Source organism: Portunus trituberculatus, chromosome 2 (genome assembly GCF_017591435.1).
Source record: "Portunus trituberculatus isolate SZX2019 chromosome 2, ASM1759143v1, whole genome shotgun sequence".
Lineage (NCBI taxonomy): Eukaryota > Metazoa > Arthropoda > Malacostraca > Decapoda > Portunidae > Portunus > Portunus trituberculatus.
The window spans coordinates 8,827,481-8,851,608 of NC_059256.1; the positions used below are offsets into that span (position 1 = coordinate 8,827,481).

General features: G+C 44.5%; 1 protein-coding gene and 1 long non-coding RNA gene across 4 annotated transcripts; one reads left to right on the forward strand and one right to left on the reverse strand.

Annotated features, from left to right (window-relative positions):
* Positions 1-244: 244 nt before the first annotated feature.
* On the forward strand, positions 245-5,731 carry LOC123504819. Of its 3 annotated transcripts, none has more exons than XR_006674968.1 (3): positions 245-481; positions 3,778-3,927; positions 5,637-5,655. It is a non-coding gene; the product is annotated as an uncharacterized LOC123504819 (long non-coding RNA). The 3 variants fall into 3 exon arrangements; XR_006674966.1 differs by lacking the exon at positions 5,637-5,655 and adding an exon at positions 5,687-5,731 and having other exon boundaries at positions 246-481; XR_006674967.1 differs by having other exon boundaries at positions 246-481; positions 5,617-5,655.
* On the reverse strand, positions 5,170-23,308 carry LOC123504811 (probable E3 ubiquitin-protein ligase HERC4). Its single transcript, XM_045255647.1, is given in 24 exon segments — positions 5,170-5,419; positions 6,036-6,167; positions 6,889-7,087; positions 8,654-8,803; positions 9,327-9,459; positions 10,772-10,949; positions 11,504-11,674; positions 12,384-12,427; positions 12,430-12,466; positions 13,338-13,532; positions 13,987-14,093; positions 14,607-14,690; positions 14,693-14,792; positions 15,303-15,456; positions 15,943-16,145; positions 16,650-16,811; positions 17,224-17,376; positions 17,604-17,706; positions 18,092-18,326; positions 18,516-18,666; positions 18,760-18,845; positions 18,988-19,098; positions 19,430-19,564; positions 23,212-23,308. Coding segments are annotated over 23 exon segments (3,165 nt in total). The 5' UTR covers positions 19,545-19,564; positions 23,212-23,308; the 3' UTR covers positions 5,170-5,257.
* Positions 23,309-24,128: the final 820 nt, after the last annotated feature.

Genomic DNA, 24,128 nt, shown 5'->3' on the forward strand with positions numbered 1-24,128 from the left:
AGTGGTGGTGGTGGTGGTGGTGGTAGATTTTTGTAAAGGTTTTCAATAAATGTAATAGATCTTTGTTTGTTAGTTAATTATCATTCAAGGTGTGTGTGTGTGTGTGTGTGTGTGTGTGTGTGTGTGTGTGTGTAGATTAGAGAAAGCTTATCAACACCACAGAGACACCTTTCAAAGCGCGAGGGACCTTCAACACCGCGTCACCAACAGCCAATCAGCGGCCAGATCTCTTAACTACCCTCACGTCACACCTGCGCGGGCTTTGATTGGTGGAGATCACGTGACACGGCCTCCTTCACTCCTGAGACGTTCGTGGCAGCGGAGAGTCGGCAAAAGTTCTTATATTTTGCTCTCTATCGCGAAAACAGTGTGGTGTGGGCGGTTTGTGGTGTCCTGGCGTGGGTGTTGGATGGCTGGCGCGGCTGCTGACGGGCGTGGGTGGCGCGGCAGGGAAGGATGGCGGACAAACACGATGATAAAGGTAAGAATGGGGTTTATACTAGATTGGAAGATTGCACATGGCAGGGAAGGCTGTGACAGATTTTTTCCAAGGCCAGAGAGAACTAGGCAGGTTTCCAAGACAGTTTCTTTACTTAAAACACCTGAAATGTTGCCAATACGTGACCAGAACTATCCAAACACCCTCAAAAACACGGAATTCTGACACCACGACAATGTTCCAAGGCTACAGACAGCTACTATGCGTCTCAGGGCCCCGGCAACAGTTTTCCTCCTGAGCAACGTTGAACTAGTATGGCATCTTGGCAGAGTTTGACACCCGGCCTAATTTCTGCCAACATAGGCATTGATGAATTTTAAAGATCTAAGACGAATGAGGTAGGGGTGACTGTCTACCCCTGCCAACCAACTAACTTCAATGCTGTGTTCCCCTGTTCCTCGCTCCGTTGTCGTTACTCTGTCTCTCTCTGTCTCTTCAATAAACATGTATATTAAAGATTTGATGTTTTTTTTATATGCAGAAAAGGTTCAAATATATACCATGTCTCAAACCATTGTGTGAACCATTCAGTCGAACAAAGACGAACCAGGAGACATGACCACACGTGTGACGCATTAACATTGATCGATTGAGAACCAGGCGTGCTTTGTGGTCCCAGGGGTTTCCAAGCGCATAGGTTCGAATCTTGTCCACGGTCCGAGTGTAGGTTGGGCTTCCTAGCGAGTGGGTTTTGAGATAGGAGGTGCCATAAATAGATAAATAAAAGAAATGTGTATATAATTCCTAAATGCTGAATGGTTTGGTGCGCCTTGAATATTAACATTCCCGTGGCAGAAAGAATATATTTTGAATTGGCAGACATCCAAAATGCTGTAATACCGAAGTTTTGAATCTAAATAAATAAATAGAGCAAGAAATAGGCCAACAAAACTTCGTGGGGTTTGAAAAGCGCGGGAAACTTGTGACACGTCGGGTGCACTGTATGCTCCGGGTTGGGAGCTGAGTGGTACCAAGATGGGCAGTTTTCTACGCGTTTCTCTCTCTCTCTCTCTCTCTCTCTCTCTCTCTCTCTCTCTCTCTCTCTCTCTCTCTCTCTCTCTCTCAAGCTGATATAATAACAATAATCTCTTGATTGAGAGAGAAGTAATAAACTGTACCATAATTTGGTCTCCCTATAAAGTTTTCTACGTTTTCTGTAATACTCAAGGCTGGATTCTACCCGACGAGTCAAGAGGAGTTGCCAGGTGTCTCCTACTTTTCCGTAACAACTGAAGTGAGGCCTCTTAGGCAAGCTAGAGCGAGAAGACCTGCAGAGGTGCCAGATGCAGGGAAATTTCTTTGTTTTAGAGAAATTTTGACTATGACAGGGAAGAAAAATCGCTAAAAAGGGAAAATTATGGAGAGAAATATTAGCTCTTACGTTTTTTGCCCCTGAATGTGAATAAATAATTTTGTGTTTTGACCCTGAATATGTATAAATAATTTAGTGTTTTGTGTAATCTTGACTCCTAAACGTAAGAAATAAGGAAGTTCTAGGTTGAAAAGGGAAATTTTAGCTTGTATGCAGGGAAATATTGGCTATAGTCGATCTGGCAGCTCTGAAGACCTGCGCGATGGCCGCTCAGCAACACCGAGGTACAGTACCTTCAAGTGGTACAACAGGAAGTCTGGCTGTGGCTTCATTCGTGACTCCGTAGCCAACAAAGACTTCTTGGTCCACTACTCTGGCCTGAAGAGATCCTTCAGGAAAGTGCTTCCCGAGAAGGAGACTCCGCCACCTTCACCACTTTCAAGGGGAAGAAAGGACCAGAGGCTAGAGAGGTCACCAGGGAAGGCAACCAGGAACGCCCTCCTCCCCGCCCTAAATCGTCTCCCAAGGCAGGGAAAGCAGCAGAAGCGGACCTCAAGATGAAAGCCTGCATCTGTACGGCACAAGTGCTCGCAGGCAACAACACCCGCCGCCTGCACACCTTCATACCGCTTCTGCTGAACCACAACGGGCTGCCTGCCATAAGCATCCCTGAGGAAGCTTTCACCACCACACCATCGCGCTCAGAAGACGCAGAGAAGACGCCAGCCGCCCAAAGAACCTCGCCACGAAGACCGTATGGAGGAAGGAACGGACACCGAGGAGGAAGAGGAAGAGAACAAGGTCGTGGATGTGGTAGACACCGACACAAGCCTACAGAGCCACACCACAGACCTGCCTCACCACACCACTGCTTCCCCTGCACCTAAAGAAGGCCGGCAAGCAAAGGATATGAAGAAGACAACCCCTGACGCTGCCACAACCACCAAGGACATCAGCCAGTGACAGTGGGACACCTTCTTCAACCAGGAGGATGCACCGCCCACCAAGAACTACTTCCCAAACTGCTAGAAACTTATTGCCGACTTCCTGAAGAGTTCCACCAAGACCAGCGCCGCTAAGAAGAGAGAAACAAGAACAGAACGGGCCACCATAGCAATCAACCACCTTGTTATAGTATCTGGAGCCCTCATCATGGCAACACTAAGTGGGGAGGAGTCACAAGAGCGTCTGAAGGGAAACGCGCCACGAAAATTTAAAACATTCCCCGCGAAAGTTCATGATTACATAAGCGATCGCCGCGGTTGAAGGGTTAAGAGTGCGTTAGGTGAAGATGAAACACAGCCTGCCACACGCTTGCTACCACACCTTCTTTACTCTCCCATGTACAGTGGTCGAAATGGTTACAAGACTTGCCATTTAGGAGAAGAACCGCGCGGTCACCTGTTCCTCAAATTGAATAGGTGAGCGGGGTAGACAGTCACACCTACGTTATGCCTCCCTCGTTTCAGATCTCTAACATTCATCAATGCCCTATGTTGCCAAAAATTAGGTGTGGGTGTCAAACAAACTCTGCCAAAATGCCGTACTAGTTCACCTCTTCGTTCAGGAGATATTTGCGAAAAACAGTGTTGCCAGGGCCCTGAAACGCATAGTAGCTGGGTTTTGTAAGACAGTTTTTCCTCTTAATCCACCAGAAATCTTGCCAATCCGTCACCCTTCAAAACATGAGTATCTTTAACTGGAGCCTTTGGAAAGCAGTGATGATGAGAGAGGAAGGTGTTTTAGAATATAGACAAGCTTTTTAGTGTGAAATCTGTGTGACCTGGCAGTGTTTTGGTACCTTGGGCGTGGGATGGTGATGACACACACACACACACACGCACGCAAAATTCGATCCACACACCGGCCTTTAGTATGAGAGAGAGAGAGAGAGAGAGAGAGTGTGTGTGTGTGTGTGTGTGTGTTCAAATATATGGTAACATTAAGACTCTTGGCCTTTTTGCAGATTCCGGCCGGGTTTGTGTATCAAGGATCCATCTCCCCCTCCCTCCCCCCACCACCGCACGCCCCCTACACACCTCCACCACCGAGCTCTGACACGCCACACAACACGCTATGACACGCTGGGCCACGACACATTGTAAACCTTGCTGTTGTAAGTGTGTGTGTGTGTGTGTGTGTGTCAGTAGGTCCATGGTCCAATATGGCAGTGTTGTGTGTAATTAATTTTGAAGGGTGGTGGTGGTGGTAGTGGTAGTAGTAGTGGTGGTGGTGAGGGAAAGAAAGTACCTCTCTCTCTCTCTCTCTCTGTGTCTCTCCGTCTCTGTCTGTATGTCTGTGTCTCTCTCTCTCTGTCTGTGTGTGTGTCTCCCTCCCTCTCTCTGTCTGTCTGTCTCTCTCCCTCCCTCTCTGTCTGTGTGTGTCTCTCTCCCTCCCTCTCTGTCTGTCTGTGTCTCTCTCCCTTCCTCTCTCTCTGTCTGTCTGTCTCTCTCTCTCCCTCCCTCTCTGTCTGTCTGTCTGTCTCTCTCTCTCTGTCTGTCTGTCTCTCTCTCTCTCTCTCTCTCCTCCCTCTCTGTCTGTCTGTGTCTCTCTCCCTCCCTCTCTGTCTGTCTGTGTCTCTCTCCCTCCCTCTCTGTCTGTGTGTGTCTCTCTATCTCCCTCTCTGTCTGTCTGTCTGTCTGTGTGTGTCTCTCTCTCTCTGTCTGTCTGTCTGTGTGTGTGTCTCTCTCTCTGTCTGTCTCTCTCTCTCTCTGATAATAATACAAGTGGGTTTCTCATTTTCTTTAATGGTAAACTCAGTGTTACAAGGCTCAAATAAAACACACTAATAATAATAATAATAATAATAATAATAAAGGTAATTTACATTTTTTCTAGTCATTTCTAGGCACTTGTTCAATAGTAGTAGTAGTAGTAGTAGTAGTAGTAGTAGTAACATTCTGAATTTGTATCCTCATATATTCTCTCTCTCTCTCTCTAAATGACTCTTAACCTCATCACAGCATCTTCTTATATCACCCCAGGACACACCCCTCACCCTCTTACACCCTCACACACCCCTAAAACACACTCTTACACCCTCACACACACCAAACACACCCAAAATACACCCAAACACACACACACACACCCATCACACTCAAAACACACCCTCAAACACACCTTACACACCAAACACACCTCAAACACTCAAACACATCCAAACACACCTCAAACACCCAAACACACCCACACACCTCAAACACCCAAAAACGCACCCTTACACACCTCAAACACCCAAAAACGCACCCTTACACACCTCAAACATCCCAATCACACCTCACACACCCTAACACACCTCAAACACCCCAAAACACACCTAACACACCTCAAACACCCCAAAACACACCTCACACACCCTAACACACCACAAACACCCCAAAACACACCCAAACACACCCTCACCCACTCAAAACACACCTAACACACACCCTGACACCCCCCCCTCACACCAGGCCAAACCCTTCACTCTGCTGGATGGCCTGTAGAAGCTTGTATTTAAGCTTCTCCTTTGTGTTGTACTTGGGAAGGTCAAGCTGGGCAATGCATGTGTGAGCCACCGGGAGGAAGCTGTCGTCTGCTGTGCTCTGGATGATCAGCTTGAGGGCCTGTGTGTGTGTGTTTTTTTTTTAGTGTATTTAAGTGTGTGTGTTTTTTTGAGTGTTTTTAGAGGGTGTTTAAATGTGTGTGTTTTGAGTGTATTTAAGTGTGTGTGTGTGTGTGTGTGTGTGTAGGAGAGAAAGACATTATTATTATTATTATTATTATTATTATTATTATTAGTTTAAAATTACACACTTTTCAGAAGAAGAAGAAGAGAGGAAGAAGAAGAAGAAGAAGAAGAGGAAGAGGAAGAAGAAGAGAGGAAGAGGAAGAAGAAGAAGAAGAAGAAGAAGAAGAAGAGAGGAAGAGGAAGAAGAAGAGAGGAAGAAAAAAAGAGGAAGAGGAAGAAGAAGATCGAGAAGAAGAAGAAGCAATCTCTCTCTCTCTCTCTCTCTCGGCCTCATGAGATGTTAGCTTCCCCCCCCCCCCTCTCTCTCTCGTCTCTCCACTCTCTCTCTCTCTCGTCTCTCCTCTCTCGTCTCTTGTCTCTCTCTCTTGTCTCTCGTCTCTCCACTCTCTCTCTTGTCTCTCGTCTCTCCACTCGCTCTCTATCTCGTCTCTTGTCTCTCTCTCTCTCTCTCGTCTCTCGTCTCTCTCTCTCCCTCTCTCTCTCTGTCTCACCTTCATGCCGAGAATGGGAACCCTGTCAGTGCCTGTGAGGAACTTGAGAAACAGCTTCTTCTGGTCCAGTGACAGCTCGTGGAACACTTCCCAAAACGTTAAGATGACAGGGTGGTTCGGAAAATACTCACCCTGAAAATGATGCAAACCTGTCAATATTCTACCTGTTAAAACTAGTAATACAGTGTTCTAAAGTGCTGTTCTCTCTGTTAAACTAGTAAATACAGTGTTCTAAAGTGCTGTTCCAGTCATACGGTGTTCTAAAGTGCTGTTCTACCTGTTAAACTAGAAATACAGTGTTCTAAAGTGCTCTTTCTCTCGCTCTCTCTCTCTCTCTCTCTCTCTCTCTCACATATCTCTCTCTCTCTCTCTCTCTCACATATCTCTCTCTCATATCTCTCTCTCTCTCTCTCTCTCTCTCTCTCTCTCTCTCTCTCTCTCTCATATCTCTCTCTCTCTCATATATATCTCTCTCTCTCATTCTCTCTCTCTCTCTCTCTCTCTCTCTCTCTCTCTCTCTCACATATCTCTCTCTCTCTCTCTCTCTCTCATCTCTCTCTCTCTCTCTCTCTCTCACATATCTCTCTCTCTCTCTCTCTCTCTCATCTCTCTCTCTCTCTCACATATCTCTATCTATCTCTCTCTCTCTCTCTCACATATCTCTATCTCTCTCTCTCTCTCATCTCTCTCTCTCTCTCACTCTCACATATCTCTCTCTCTATCTCTCTACCTCCCTCATTCCCTTCCTCTCTGCCTCCATCTCTCCCTTCCATCTCCCTCTCTCTCTCCCCACACCCACCCTCCTTCCCCCTCTCTCCCACACCCACCCTCCTTCCCCTCCCTCCACCCCCACCTTATATTCAGTGTTTTCCTGGAGTTCCTTCCACGAATAATTCTCGTTCCCAGTCACCAGGTCCATCAGTTCCATTGGCTGAAAGAGTTTGAGGACAATTCCGCCGCACACTCTGTAGAATCCATCGTGGAAAGCCTTGTACTGCTTGTCAATGCTTGTGGTTAGCTTGTAGTCCACCAGCAGATCCACATACTCCTGTCTGGAAGCGGAGGGGGTTAGTGAGGGGTGTTTTATGGTGTTTTTTGGGTGTTTTTTGGGAGTTTTTGAGTGTTTTGTGGTGTTTTTGGGGTTTTTTGAGTGTTTTGGGGGTTTTGAGATGTTTTTGAGGGGTTTTGTGGTGTTTTATGAGTGTTTTTGGGTGTTTTGTGGTGTTTATGGATGTTTTATGGTGTTTTTGGGTATTTTATGGATGTTTTATATGTGTTTTGTGGTGTTTTTGGTGTGTTTTTAAGTGTTCAGGCTCAAAACATCCCAAAAAACACCCCAAAACACTAGAAAACACCTGAAAAACACCAATTTCTAACTTATTAAGGAAAGAGCCTTGTACTGCTTGTCAATGCTTGTGGTTAGCTTGTAGTCCACCAGTAGATCCACATACTCCTGTCTGGAAGTGGAGGGGGTTAGTGAAGGGTGTTTTATGGTGTTTTTTGGGTGTTTTTTGTTTTTTTTTGAGTGTTTTTAGGTTTTTTTGGGGGGTTTTGAGGTTTTTGGGGTGTTTTTGAGTGTTTTGGGGTGGTTTTGGGGGTTTTGAGATGTTTTTGAGGGGTTTTGTGGTGTTTTTGGGTGTTTTGTGGTGTTTGGGTGTTTTATGGATGTTTTATAGGTGTTTTGTGGTGGTGTTGGTGTGTTTTTAGGTGTTCAGGCTCAAAACATCCCCAAAACACCCCCAAAAAAACACCAATTTCTAACTTATTAAGGAAAGAGCCTTGTACTGCTTGTCAATGCTTGTGGTTAGCTTGTAGTCCACCAGTAGATCCACATACTCCTGTCTGGAAGCGGAGGGGGATTAGTGAGGGGTGTTTTATGGTGTTTTGTGGTGTTTTTTGGGTGTTTTTAGGGAGTTTTTGAGTGTTTTTGGGTGTTTTTGAGTGTTTTTGAGTGTTTTAGGTTTTGGGGGTTTTGAGTGTTTTTGGGGTTTTGGGATGTTTTTGGGTGTTTTGTGGTGTTTTATGAGTGTTTTGTGGTGTTTATGGGTGTTTTTGGGGGTTTTGGGTATTTTATGGGTATTTTATGGATGTTTTATATGTGTTTTGTGGTGTTTTTGGTGTTTTTAAGTGTTGAGGCTCAAAACGTCCCCAAAACACCCAAAAAAAAAAAAAAAAACACCAATTTCTAACTTATCATGGAAAGCCTTGTACTGCTTGTCAATGCTTGTGGTTAGCTTGTAGTCCACCAGTAGATCCACATACTCCTGTCTGGAAGCGGAGGAGGTTAGTGAAGGGTGTTTTTGGGTGTTTTGTGGTGTTTTTTGGGTGTTTTGTGTTTTTTTTTGTGTTTTTAGGGGAGTTTTTGAGTGTTTTGTGGTGTTTTTGGGGTTTTTTTTGAGTGTTTTGTGGTGTTTTGGGGTTTTTGAGTGTTTTGGGGTTTTGGGATGTTTTGAGGGTTTGTGGTGTTTTATGAGTGTTTTTGGGTGTTTGGGTGTTTCATGGATGTTTTATAGGTGTTTTGTGGTGTTTTTGATGTGTTTTTAAGTGTTCAGGCTCAAAACATCCCAAAAAACACACCAAAACACCATAAAAAACACCAAAAACCCCAGATATCTCACTTGTTCAGGTGTGTGACGGGTGTGTCCTCCCCGCCGGCCTTCAGCGGAACACTCTTACACTCCCCGAAGTTGTCCTCAGTCACCGTGAAGTTGAGGCCATAAACTTCCTCCTCGTCCTCCCCCTCATACTCCAGCAAGTCACGGAGAGACCTGCCGAATAGTAGTAGTAGTAGTAGTAGTAGTAGTAGTAGTAGTAGGATGGTAGAGAGGAGAGAGAGAGAGAGGAGAGAGAGAGAGAGAGAGAGAGAGAGAGAGAGAGAGAGAGAGAGAGAGAGAGAGAGAGAGAGAGAGAGAGAGAACGAGAGAGAGAACGAGAGAGAGAGAACGAGAGAGAGAGAGAGAGAGAGAGAGAGAGAGAGAGAGAGAGAGAGAGAGAGAGAGAGAGAGAGAGAGAGAGAGAGGAGGAGAGGAGAGAGAGAGAGAGAGAGAGAGAGAGAGAGAGAGAGAGAGAGAGAGAGAGAGAGAGAGAGAGAGAGAGAGAGAGAGAGAGAGAGAGAGAGAGAGAGAGAGAGAGAGAGAGAGAGAGATTGCTGGTCTAATATTAAGATAAATAGATTAATTAGTGTGTGTGTGTGTTTGAGACAGCCCCACACACACACACACATTATTACCACCACCACCACACCACCACCACTACTACTACTACTACTACTACTACTACAACAGCACCTACCTGGTCAGCGTGGGGTCAAGGTCACCAAGATCCTCTAAGCCCACAGCCTCCCCTAGCAGCTTCTTGTAGAGGGCGATAGGGAAAGGGAGATTGATGATGGTGAAGTTATAGATAGCCAGCCCACACACTATGCCTGAAAAAAAAAGTAGTAGTAGTAGTAGTAGTAGTAGTAGACACACACCAACACTTTCAAAACACACTTAAAACACCCCAAAACGTCTGCCAAACACGCTCAAACATCCCAAATACACTTGAACACACTCGAAATACTGGAAAACACACTCAAAATGCCTCAAAACACACTCAAACACACTTTAAATATACCACAAAACACGCTCAAAACTCAATACCACAAACACACTCAATATACTGCAAAACACACTCAAATGCCCCAAAACACACTCAAAATACATTCAAACACTCAAAATACTGCAAAACACACCCAAAATGCCCCAGAACACCCACAAACACACTCAAAATACCAGAAAACACACTCAAAATATCACAAAACACACCCAAACACACTCAACACCCAAAATGCCCCAAAACACACCCCAAACACACCAACACACCAAATGCCCCAAACACACAACACACACCACACACACCAAAACACAAATTTATGCTCAAACATACCCCTACACACTAAAACACATCCAAACACACTAAAAACATCCCAAAAACACATTTCAACACCAAAACACCCCCAAACACAACAAAATGTCCAAAAACACTCCAAAACACACTTAAAACCCCAAAACACAATTTACACTCAAACACATCCCTCCACACCCCAAACACACTCAAAGCCCCCATAACACCCCAATAGACACCAAAAACACCCCAAAAACACAAATTTACACTCAAACACACCCCTCCACACCCACAAAACATCCCAAACACACTCAAAACACCCAAAAAAACACAATTTACACTCAAACATAGACCCTCAAAAGACCCAAACACCCCAAAACACTCAAACATCCCAATACACCCAAAAAGACACATTTGCACTCAAACACACCCCTCTACACCCCTACACTCAAAAACACACACCAAAACACCCCAAAACATCCAAAACACCCCCCCAAAACACACCAAACATACTCCAAACACCCCCAAAAAAAACATCAAAAACACCCTAAAACACAATTTACACTCAAACACACCCCAAAATGCCCACAAACCACAAAAAAAATCCAAACACCCCAAACACTCCCAAAAACACACCAAAACACCCCAAAAAACATCAAAACACCCCAAAAACACAATTTACACTCAAACACACCCCAAAACACCCTAAAAACACACATTTACACTCAAACACACCCCCAAAAACACCCTAAAAACACACATTTACACTCAAACACACCCAAAACACCCTAAAACACAAATTTACACTCAAACACACTCCTAAACACCCCAAAACACCCCCAAAGCCCCACCAATGAGGACATAGGTGGCGGCAGTCTCCAGGGCACCCTCCTTGAACCAAATCCTACGTGTCTCGGGATACTCCATAAACATTCCATAGTCAGGATTGAGGATGTCTCGCAGGAGTAGTAGAAAAAACTCCTTCCTAACTCCTCCAGCGTCCTCCGCCTCCTCCCCGATGAAGTGCACCTGCCGGGAGATGAGTGGAGGTCAGTGGAGATGAGTTGAGGTCAGTGGAGGTAAGTGGTGGTGAGTGGAGGTCAGTGGAGATGAGTTGAGGTCAGTGGAGGTAAGTGGAGATGAGTGGAGGTCAGTGGAGATGAGTTGAGGTGAGTGGAGGTAAGTGGAGATGAGTATAGGTTAGGTTAATATACATCAAATCACACCTAAACACTCCAAAACACACCAAAACACCCCAAAAACACACAAAACACCAAAAACACCCCAAAACACACAAAAACACCCCAAAAACACTCCAAAACACCCAAAAACACCTCAAAAACACCCAAAACACACCATAACACCTCAAAAACACCACAAAACACACCAAACCACTCCCAAATCACCCCAACACACCAAAAAAAACACCCCAAAACACTCCAAAACATCCTAAAAACACCTCAAAAACACACCAAAACACCCCAAAACTACACAACACACACCAAAAACACCCAAAACACACTACACCCCCCAAAACACACCCAAAAATACGCCAAAACCCCCCAAAACACCCTCAAACGCACCTTAAGAGGGCGTTTGTAATCTGTGACCTCATGGTGCAGGAGCTGGCCAATAGTATCCTCAACTATGTGTGTCCTTCGAATGTGGATGTTTAGAAACTGGACTTGTGAGGGGTCAAACAGCCACAGCATTGGGTTACTGTTTAAAACGGCCGCTTGGATTGCCCCTTGCATCTGTTGGGGAGAGAGAGAGAGAGAGGGTGTCACGGTGTTTTGGTGTGTGTGTGTGTGTGTTTAGCTAGTTGTCTTGTATCAGTCAAAATAGTCCTTTTCTTAGACAGTCTTACACAAAAACCTGACACTTTTTCCAATCTTTCCATCCAAAAGTTTGCAATCTTTCCTCCATATCTCCCTCCACAAGTTACCTCCAGATTTTTCCTCCAGTAAACTATTTCCTCCATGTTTCCTCCACCTTCCCTCCAATTTTGACCACCCTACCACACTCCTATCATTGTCAAAATAGTCCTTTTCTAAGATAGTCTTACACAAAAACCTGACACTTTTTCCAATCTTTCCATCCAAAGGTTTGCAATCTTTCCTCCATATCTCCCTCCACAAGTTACCTCCATGTTCCTCCACCTACACATCCCTTCCTCCACCTCTCCTCCACCTTCCCTCCAATTTTGACCACCCTACCACACTCCTATCAGTCAAAATAGTCCTTTTTTTAAGATAATCAAACATCAAAAACCTGACATTTTTTCTCATTTTCTCTCCAAAAGTTCGCAATCTTTCCTCCATATCTCCCTCCACAAGTTACCTCCACGCTCCTCCACCTACACATCCCTTCCTCCACCTCTCCTCCACCTTCCCTCCAATTTTGACCACCCTACCACACTCCTATCATTGTCAAAATAGTCCTTTCTTTCAACCATTCTCTCACCTGTCTTGTAGCATCACACCTAAGCAGGAGAGTCTTGGCCTGGGGTCGAACAAGAAGGGATACTCACAGAAGAGGATCGGACTCTGCAAAACAAGGGATTAGTTCAGTAAAGGGGCATTTTAATGGGTTCTAAGGGATTAGCTCAGTAAGGGGCCATTTTAAGAGGTTCTAAGGGTTTACACAGGGTTTCAAAAGTGTATAAGGGTGTTTTAATGGTTTCTAGGGTTTCAAAAGTGTATAAGGGTGTTTTAATGGTTTCTAGAGTTATAAATAGGTTTTTAGATATAAGGAAGTTTTTTAAGGGTTTAACAAGGAAAATAAAAAATAAAATGTCCACACACACCCCAAAACACCATAAAACACCCCAAACACACTCTAAATACACCCAAAACACATCAAAACACTGGCAAACACACCAAAGCACATTCACAGGCACCCACAACACTCTAAACACAGCAAAACACACCAAAACACCCCAAAAACATTCAAAAACATCCCTCACATCTTCAAAACACACCAAAATACACCAAAAACACTCAAAACAACTCAAAAATCCTCACACCCAAAACACACCAAAACATCCTCACACCCCAAAACACACCAAAACACTCAAAACACCCTCACATCCTCAAAACCACCCAAAACACCCCAAAACACCCCAAAATTATCCTCACACACTCTAAAACACTAAAACACCCCAAAACATACTAAAACACACCCAAACATCCCAAAACACACACCAAAACCCCTAAAACACCCAAAACACCCTCACACCTCAAAATACATCCAAACACACCCAAAACACACTCAAAAACACCAAAACACACCAAAACCCCCCTCACACCTTCAAAACACCCTAAAAACACTCAAAAACACACCCAAAACACCCCTCACACCCCAAAACACACCAAAAACACCCCTCACACCCTCAAAACACACCCCAAACGCACCCACCTCCTTTCTGGACAGCGGGTGAAGCTTCGTATTCATCCAGTTAAGATAATCGTTCCTGATGTCAATCTTCTCAGCGATTTCCGGGATGTAAAAGTCATCGTAATTCAAACGGCCGACTCGACACCCCGCTTGGAAATTGAGGGAGTGAATTAGAGACAGGAGACGCAGGGATGACACCAGGGCACGTCGGTCCGTCTGTGGGGGGGCAGGAGGGGGGACGGGGTTAGATTTAGGGGGTTTTGGGGAGGTTTTGAGGATAGGGGGTTAGAGTGTTTTGTTGTCTCTCTCTCTCTCTCTCTCTTTTTCTCTCTCTTATTTTGTTTGTGTGTGTGTGTGTAGGTTAGGTAAATTTCTCTCTCTCTCTCTCTCTCTCTCTCTCTCTCTCTCTAAGGAATATAAATTTAATTAGTGTTTTTTATGAAGAAATATAATAATTTTAACTTATCTCTCTCTCTCTCTTTCTTTCTTTCTTTCTTTCTTTCTTTCTCTCTCTCTCTCTCTCTCTCTCTCTCTCTGACAAATAAACTTTCTCACATTCTCACATAAATAACCTCTCTCTCTCTCTCTCTCTCTCTCTTAGGTTAGGTAAATTTGCTCTCTCTCTTTCTCTCTCTCTCTCTCTCTCTCTCTCTCTCTCACTCTCTCTCACCTTTGAGCAGGACTGGTGGGCGGCATTCAGTATATGCACTACGACACTCTTATAGACAGTCACCAATCGCTGGGTGAAATCCACAGGAAGGACACCAAGCCATGATCCTGTGTGAGACAGACAGACAGACAGAGAGAGAGAGAGAGAGTGTTACATATTTATTTACACTCAAAAAAAAAAAAAAAAACAGTAAAAAACACCCCCAAATGCACTCCAAACACCTAAAAAAAACTCAAAAATGCACTCAAATGCACTCCAAACACCTAAAAAACACTCAAAACACCCAAAACATACCCAAACACACCAAAACACACCAAAACACCCAAACACACCCAAAACACAAACACCTCCAAACACCCAAAACATACCAAACACCCAAAAACACTCAAACACACCCCAAAACTCACCAAAACACACCAAACACCAAAAATATCCAAAAACACCCAAAAAACACACAAAAACACCCAAAACGCCCCAAACACCCCAAAACATACCCAAACACACTCCAAACACCCAAAAACATACCAAACACACCCCAAACACACCAAAACACCAAAACACACCAAACACCCAAAAACATACCCAAACACACCCAGCTAACCAAACACATCCAAACTCACTGAAGACTTCCGCCATGTCCTTGCTAAGCTTCAAGACAGCTTCAGCATATGGTGTTTGGAATTTCCGTATTTGTTTTGCATCTAAAAGTCCTTGTATAGAGGAAGAAGGACGTAACAGCGCAAGGCATCCTGGCTGGGGGGACGTGAAGGAAGACTCTTCGCCACGTTTTGAATACCAGCGTGGATCTGTTGGTGTTTGCATGTGTTTAGATTATCTCGGAAACGGATCAACGTGCGTTTGTGAGATTTTGTGTGTGTGTTTGTTGAGTGTGTGTGGGTGTGTGTTTAAATTTTTGTGCGTTTTTTTTTTTTTTTTAGTGCGTTTGGAATGCTTTGGAAATGGATGGGTGTGTGTGTGTGTGTTTGTTGAGTGTGTGTGGATGTAAGTTTAAATTTTTGTGCGTTTTCGTTTTTTTTATTTTTATTTTTTTTAGTGCGCTTGGAATGCTTTGGAAATGGATGGGTGTGTTTTTATATGGTTTTGTGTGTGTGTTTGTTGAGTGTGTGTGGATGTGTGTACCAAAATTTGAGTGCATTTTCATGTTTTTTTGTGGGTTTTTAAAGTGCGTTTGGATTGCCTCGATAACGGATTGGTGTGCGTTTGCAATAATCACACACAATGACCAACACCCTTCCCTGAAAAAACACACAAACACACACACACATACACACACGCACACAAACGCACACACTCACCACTTCCTGAATGCTCTCCCTAGAAATACGGCCAATTTGAGCGACACAATCTTCAGCCAAACGGTAGTCCAATCCATGCGTGTGTTTGTGTGAGCCAGCAAGCGTGAAGGAGCTGTTCCAAGCGCACACTGAGGCAAACGCCGTCTCCGTGTACCTGTGTGTTTGCAAACGGGTCAGTGTTTGGACGTGTAAACCAAACGACATGTGGAAATATTATTGACACGTTTGTTTTTCAGTGTTTGGAAGTGAAGAAGTAATGATAGAGTAAGGAAATACATTTAAAACATCCAAACGCACTCAAAACGCATCCAAACATACTTAAAATGCATTCAAATACACCCAAAACACACCCAAACACATATAAACACATTGAAAATAATCCCAAACATTCAAAACATTTCCAAACATGCTCAAAACACATCCAAACACACCCAAAACACTTAAAACACACCCAAAAATCACTCAAAACACCCCCAAAACACCACCAAAACCCCAAAACACACCAAAAACACTCAAAACACCCCAAAACAAAACACCCAAAACACTCAAAACACAAAACACCCCAAAACACTCAAAACACCCCAAAAACACTCAAAACACCCCCAAAAACACATCCAAACACCCCCAAACACACACTCACTTAAACAAATCATCATCAATCATGTCATCTTCTCCGATTGACAAAAGTTGCTTAATAAAACACTCCTGGATTCTAAGGGGGCTGTTTGGATAGGGGCCGTTTGAGGAGGCGTTTGGGGGGGTCTGTGGGGGCCTGCAGAAGTCAGGAGCCACCCCCCCCTCCTTGCTGACACTAGCCATGCTGACGTCACCCCCTGCGAAGATCTGTAGAGAGAGAGAGAGAGAGAGAGAGAGAGAGAGAGAGAGAGAGAGAGAGAGAGAGAGAGAGAGAAAATTATTATTATTATTATTGTTCATTACATTGATATCCTCTTCCTCCTCCTCCTCCTCCTCCTCCTTATCCTCCTCCTTCTTATCCTCCTCCTCCTCCTCCTCCTCTCCTCCTCCTTATTTATTAACATTTTCTTCTTCTTCCTCCTCCTCTTCCTCCTTATTTCCAAACACTCCTCTTCTTCTTCTTCTTCTTCCTCATTTTAAAACCCTCTTCTTCTTCTTCTTCTTCTTCTTCTTCTTCTTCCTCCTCCTCCTTTGGCAAAACATAAAACTTCTCCTCCTCCTCCTCCTCCTCCTCCTCCTCCTCCTCCTCCTCCTCCTCCTCCTTCAACAAAACACAAAACTTCTCTTCCTCCTCCTCTTCCTTATACTCAAATGCTCTTCTCCTCCTCCTCCTCCTCCTCTCCTCCTCCTCCTCCTCCTCCTCCTCCTTACCTGTTTGACATACACACTGGGGCACTCTTCGTCACTGTCTAGCAGGCTGGCACCCCCCGGGGAGAGCCAGGGCCCCACCACCACCTGCGGCATTGCCCGGCTGTGGGGTGTCTTGGTGCCCAGCTGCCCAGAGAACCCCTGGCCAAACGCATACACGTGACCCTGGGGTGGTTAGGAGGGTGGTTAGGTCAGGGGTGTGTCTGTGTGTCTCTCTGTCTCTCTCTGTGTGTGTGTGTGTGTGTGTGTGTGTGTCTCTCTCTCTCTCTCTCTCTCTCTCTCTCTCTCTCTCTCTCTCTCTCTCTGTGTGTGTGTGTGTGTGTGTGTGTGTGTGTGTGTGTGTGTGTGTGTCTCTCTCTCTCTCTCTCTGTGTGTGTGTCTCTCTCTCTCTGTGTGTGTGTGTGTGTGTGTGTCTCTCTCTCTCTCTCTCTCTCTCTCTCTCTCTCTCTCTCTCTCTCTCTCTGTCTTTCTCTATCCCTCTCTCTCTCTCTCTCTCTCTCTCTCTCTCTCTCTCTCTCTCTCTCTCTCTCTCAACCTTTCTCACTCCCTCCTCTCTCTCTCCCTCCCCCCCTCTGACCTGTGACGGGATGTAGACAAGTGTGTGACCTCTCCCACATGCGACCTGGCTGACCTTGGAGCCACAAAGGTCAAGCACTGTGCGAGGTATGGGGCAGTTGTCGGTGGTGCCGTGACCCAGCTGACCATATCGCCCGTAGCCAAAGGTCCACACCTGGTCAAAAGGTCAAAGGAAGGTCAAAAGGTCAAAAGGTCAAAGGAAGGTCAAAAGGTCAGAGGAAGGTCATAAGGTCACACAAAAACATATTTATATATACATACATATATATACATTCTCTCTTTTTTTTCGGTCTCTCTCTCTCTCTCTCTCTATTTCTTTTTTTCATCTCTCTCTCTCTCTTTCTCTCTCTCTCTCTCTCTCTCTCTCTCTCACACACACACCTTGCCCAGTGAGTCGAGTGTGGCAGTGTGGCTCTCTCCCAGTGCCACATAGCGGACCGGCTCGGAATAGGAGGCAAGGTTTGGCACTAACGCTGGGGTGTCACTGTGAGGGAGAGACTAGGATTAATTTTGCTGATAGATTTTTCACTATTATTATTGTTATTTCCTTCCTCCTCCTCCTCCACAAGTTACCTCCACATTCCTCCACCTTTGCAGACCTTCCTCCATGTTTCCTCCACCTTCCCTCCAGTTTTGACTATCCTAACGCACTCCTATCAGTCAAAAATAGTACTTCTCTTTGATAGTTTCAAGTTTAAATAATACATTTTTACCTCCAAAAGTTCGCAATCTTTCCTCCATATCTCCCTCCACAAGTTACCTCCACACACCTCCACCTACACACCCCTTCCTCCATGTTTCCTCCACCTGCCCTCCAATTTTGACCACCCTAGCACACTCAACACCCAAAATATTGCAGAAATACAAACCTGACAAGTGGGTCTGACTTAGGAGTGTACCCAAGCTGGCCATGTTTGTTTGACCCCCACACAAGGAGAAAGCCAGCCTGGGTCAGGGCGGCGCTGTGATGACCCGAGGCCACCACCAGCACTAGGGGGGTGCCGGCTAGGGAGGTCACAAGGGCCGGGTCTCTCTGGGGTCCGTTTTTGTGCCCCAGTCCCAGTTGCCCTAAGGTGTTTTGGCCCCAAGCATAAACACTGCCGTCTGGAAAATTTGTGTGTGTGAGATAGAGATAGAGAGAGAGAGAGAGAGAGAGAGAGAGAGAGAGAGAGAGAGAGAGAGAGAGAGATAGAGCAAGAAACACAAACACACAGAAAAACTTAATCAACACCAAAACACCACACACACACACACACACACACCACCCTACACCACCCCGACACCCCCACACACCACTGGTCAGCGCGAGGGAGTGGTTGGCGCCCGCGGTGACCTGCACTGTGACCTGCCGAGCCAGCGTCTTCACCAACTTCGGAGTGTCGGAAAAGCTGTCACAGGAATTCACCCCAAGCTGTCCGAAGCCATTGTCACCCCACGCATAGATCTGTGGGTGAAGCAGGGGTGTAAGTAGGCAGGGGTGTAAGTTGACTCCCTCACACACTACTACTACTACTACTACTACTACTACTACACTCACCAGGCCCCAGGAGGTAAGAGCGAGCGAGTGTTGATCACCAGCTGCCACTTGTGAGATGCTGTAGTTGTGAAGGCTGTCAATCTGTTCTGCTTGGTGAAAATACAGTGGTTAATCTCTCTCTCTCTCTCTCTCTCTCTCTCTCTCTCATGATAAGTCCAATATTTTTTTTTGTCATATAAAACACAATTAATCATTCTCTCTCTCTCTCTCTCTCTCTCTCTCTCTCACCAGGACGCCTTGTGATCTTGGTGTGTCCGAGCTGGCCGACCTCATTGTTGCCACAGCTGTACACTAACCCGTCCTCAGAAAGAAAGAGCGAGTGGGTCAGTCCGGATGCCACTGTGAGAGAGAGAGAGAGAGAGAGAGAGAGAGAGAGATTGAGAGAGAGAGAGAGAGAGAGAGAGAGAGAGAGAGAGTAGTAGTAGTAGTAGAGAGTAGTAGTAGTAGTAGATTATTATTAGTTGTAGTTATTAGTAGTAGTAAGTAGTAGTAGTACTAGTAGTACTACTACTACTACTACTACTACTACTACTACCACCACCACCACTATTACTACTACCACCACCACCACCACCACCACCACCACCACAAGACACTTAAAACTACTTCAAATAAATTACTTACTACTACTACTACTACTACTACTACTACTACCACCACCATCACTAACCTTGCTTGACCCGCCAAGACTCGGAGAAATCCATAAAGGTCGGCAAGGTCACCTGCTCGACCTCTGGCGCCCCGACCCCCAACTCCCCATTCACGGTTGACCCCCAGCAGTACATGGTGGGGGGGGGAGGTGGCCCTGTTTGTGAGGGGGAGGGGGTCAAGGTTAGGTTAGGTTAGAAAGATCTATTATTATTATTTTTTGAGGAGAGAGAGAGAGAGAGAGAGAGAGAGAGAGAGAGAGAGAGAGAGAGAGAGAGAGAGAGAGAGAGAGAGAGAGAGAGAGAGAGAGAGAATCAGTTAGTCTCAGTCAATAATACATGACATTTAGCATTGACATAAAGCTACCTGTCTGTCTGTGTGTCTGTCTGGTTAGGTGTGTGTCTGTCTGTGTGTCTGTCACTCTTCAAATCCCAAAAGACACGATAAGGTCCATTTCCCCGTGGAGAACCCAGCCATAGAGACCCTAGGCGACAAAACAGTATGGGGCAGGTATCCAGGGGGGGTGGGGGCATGCCTAATTACACCTAGGTAGTAATTCACCAAGTAATTCCTCAATGGTGACCTCAGAATTACATACAAATTACATACACTCCTTCAAACGCTGACCTCAAATAATTATCCAGTATTTAATATGTAATTGGCAAAACAATGCCTTTCCTTAAGTAATTACTAAAACATCTCAGTAAATGTCAAGAATAGGACCTCCTCCCTTTCCTCCATCCCCCCATGCTCCAGCAAGCTTCGGGGACTGTGGGGAGTCATGGGGTTTAGGGGGGGAGGAGCCAAGAGGTGAAATATGGCGATCTGTAAATAAATTTCTAACCTTAACAAATCTAACTATATTTCCAAACATACAAATATCCCAAAGTCACAATCCATACACCAGTCTGCCGCCATGTTACAAATCCTGTTTCCATATTCATTCTGGTGACTATTTGGTGATTTGACACAGCTTCAGAAAGCTCCGTGGGTGATTAAAATAGTGAGGACTGTGGCCATTAATCTCCTGACCTCCATACACCCTTCCTAATGTCAATAAAATGGTCTAATGGTACACAAATCTCAAGGCAAGAAAGTGTCCCAGTATTGAAGGGGTTAAAATAGTGAAGACTGTGGCCATTAATCTCCTGACCTCCATAGACCCTTCCTAATGTCAATAAAATGGTCTAATGGTGCACAAATCTCAAGGTAAAAATGTGTCCCAGTACTGAAGGGGTTAAAATAGTGAAGACTGTGGCCATTAATCTCCTGACCTCCATAGACCCTTCCTAATGTCAATAAAATGGTCTAATGGTACACAAATTTCGAGGTAACAATGTGTCCCAGTACTGAAGGGGTTAAAATAGTGAAGACTGTGGCCATTAATCTCCTGACCTCCATAGACCCTTCCTAATGTCAATAAAATGGTCTAATGGTGCACAAATCTCAAGGTAAAAATGTGTCCCAGTACTGAAGGGGTTAAAATAGTGAAGACTGTGGCCATTAATCTTCTGACCTCCATAGACCCTTCCTAATGTCAATAAAATGGTCTAATGGTACACAAATTTCGAGGTAACAATGTGTCCCAGTACTGAAGGGGTTAAAATAGTGAAGACTGTGGCCATTAATCTCCTGTCCTCCATAGACCCTTCCTAATGTCCTAATGGTCTAATGGTACACAAATCTCAAGGCAAGAAAGTGTCCCAGTATTGAAGGGGTTAAAATAGTGAGGACTGTGGCCATTAATCTCTTGACCTCCATAGACCCTTCCTAATGTCAATAAAATGGTCTAATGGTACACAAATCTCAAGGTAAGAAAGTGTCCCAGTACTGAAGGGGTTAAAATAGTGAAGACTGTGGCCATTAATCTTCTGTCCTCCATAGACTCTTCCTAATGTCAATAAAATGGTCTAATGGTGCACAAATCTCAAGGTAAGAAAGTGTCCCAGTACTGAAGGGGTTAAAATAGTGAAGACTGTGGCCATTAATCTTCTGACCTCCATACACCCTTCCTAATGTCCTAATGTTCTAATGGTACGCAAATCTCAAGGTAAGAAAGTGTCCCAGTACTGAAGGGGTTAAGAGAACAATTGGCTGACCACTGCACATTTCTGGGTCCGTTCCTGCGTTATTATTCATCTGTGGCAGGTAGGCCTAGTGGACTTACTGAACATGTAAATTGTAACAACAAATCTAGAGTTTATTGTACCAAACTAACAACCAAATTAATCTAGACTTAATTCTGCATTCAATCACTACAGCCTGACAGAAGCCGTGCACACATTAAATACTTCATACACATTCACTGTTTGATGTGGTGGTGTGTGTGACGGGACAGCCAGACGTCACCCTGCGGAGCGAGCTCAGAGCTCATTATTTCCGATCTTGGGCTAGGCCTGAGACCAGCCACACACCACACACCGGGACAACATAACCTAACCTAACATAACCTAAATAATATTATAACGCAGGGCCACCAGGGCACATCTAGGTTCTCCTGTACCAGTCACACAGCACCCTGGTGATCAGTACTTAAAGATACACTTACAAGTACACAATACATTATATACTAATTCTAAATATTTGGCCCATTAACAGGGCTAAGTCCTGCAGTGAATTCCTCTACAATCTGTGATCCCCATACATGGGGATCATGTCTTGTTTAACTATAGTAAATTTCTTATAAAACTATCATGCAGTGCTATACATAATTATAAATCTAATAAATTTAAGTGCTTATCTAATCTGTTTTTAAACATTGTCAAACTAGTGCTATTTACAACCGTCTCTGGCAATGCATTCCAGAAGTCTACCACTCTATGACTAAAGAAATATTTTCTTATATCTAACCTGCAGCCTTGCTTTCTAATCTTCCTGCCATGATTTCTAGTCCTACTTCCTCCTCTAAGGTAAAGAAAGATCTCACATCTATGTAGTTTGTATCTGAGAACATTTTAAATAACTCTATCATATCCCTCTTATACATCTCCTCTCAAATGAAAACATGTTTAATTCCTTTAATCTATCTCTATACTCCAGGCGCTTTAATGCTGGTATCATCCTAGTTGCTCTTCTCTGAACTGCTTCTAACATGTTGATATCCTGCCTATAGTGGGGTGACCAGGCCTGTATGCAATACTCTAAATGGGGCCTAACATAGGAATTATATAAGCTACGCACCACTTCCTTACCTTTATAACTAACATTTCTATTTATAAAACCCAGGATCCTATTTGCCCTATTTCTTGCTTCTAAACATTGCTTTCAAAATGTCATAGTCCTGTCTATCACTACTCCTAAATCCTTTCCTTCCTCTACTGCCTCTAGCCAACATCCCTCCAGCTCATAGCTAAAGTTTGTGTTGTCTTGACCTAAATGCAGAACCTCACACTTTTAGAATTAAACTCCATCTGCCACCTGTCTGCCCATGTCCCACCTGTCTGCCCATGCTATCAGCCTGTCCAGGTCTCGTATTCTGTAAGCTCACATCTCCTCCATTGACATCCCATACCTACTCACTGCTACCTCAACACTCAACAGCGAACAGCGAACAGTGAACAGTGAACAGTGGCTACACGTCAAAGGAGACACACACAAATATCTCCACCCGGCCAGGGAATCGAACCCCGGTCCTCTGGATTGTGAAGCCAGCGCTCTAACCACAGAGTGCTTGCTTTTATCATGCATGCTTGTTTCAGTGCTTAGAAAGTAGGTCCTATTCTTGACTTTTCCCGACATCTCGCCTGGAGTGACTTAAAATGCTGTGTTAATTACAAGACATTCATTATTTGCTGTTATTGTTACCTTAAACGAGGGAGTCTAGCGGGCAGGAGAGGACAGACGCACGTGCCTCCTCCTCCTCGCTGTCTGATGTACACTGACTCTTGTTCCTCCTTCCGCGGTTCCGCCACTTCCTCGGGGTTTCTATGCCAAAAATCTCGACATTTCTTGAAGCTTCCTGAGTTTTGTCATTTTTTCTTAATACGGGTTTTGTATCTTCCCTTATGATAAAAAATGATGCTGAAAATTATTCTAGTCAGTAATTTAATGTGATAGAGTTCATGTATTGCTTTATAAAGTTTTGGTATATAGATTAAGTTGAGAAATTTCCCGTGCATTATAAAATTACCGTTTCCCAGACCATATTCTGTCATAAATGTATTTCTTCTCACATCCTGTATCATATAAAAACACTTGTAACTTATTCACCACCCTGTAATACCAGCCACATCATTATTACTCCTTAATACCATTGCCTGCTATAAGGAATACCACGTCCTTGTGTCCATTATACCATCATACCACGCCCCTTGACGCCGTGGCATTGAGTGAGGGTGAATTGATAGTGAAATACCACTTCCTCGCCAGGAATTAATTGTTTTGCTTTATTTGTGTGTTTATAAAGTTTTCGTTATGAACTAGACAGAATATCCATCATGGCTGACTGAGTCTTTAAATTTCCCGCGGTTTTCCATCTCCGCTTGTTTATATATGAATGGCGGTTCTTTCCATGGTCCACTTACTACTATCTGGACCGTGGGCCTTTCAAGCGGGTATCAGACGTGTTTTTTGAAAAGGTCCATCATTCTTTTGTATTTAATTATTAATACAACAATAAATGCAGCAAATTTCTCGCTTTAGAGTATTTTTGGTGACGCAAGCTTACAATTTTAACTTATTCCACATTTTGCTTCACTTACTGACTGAATTGGTACATAAAT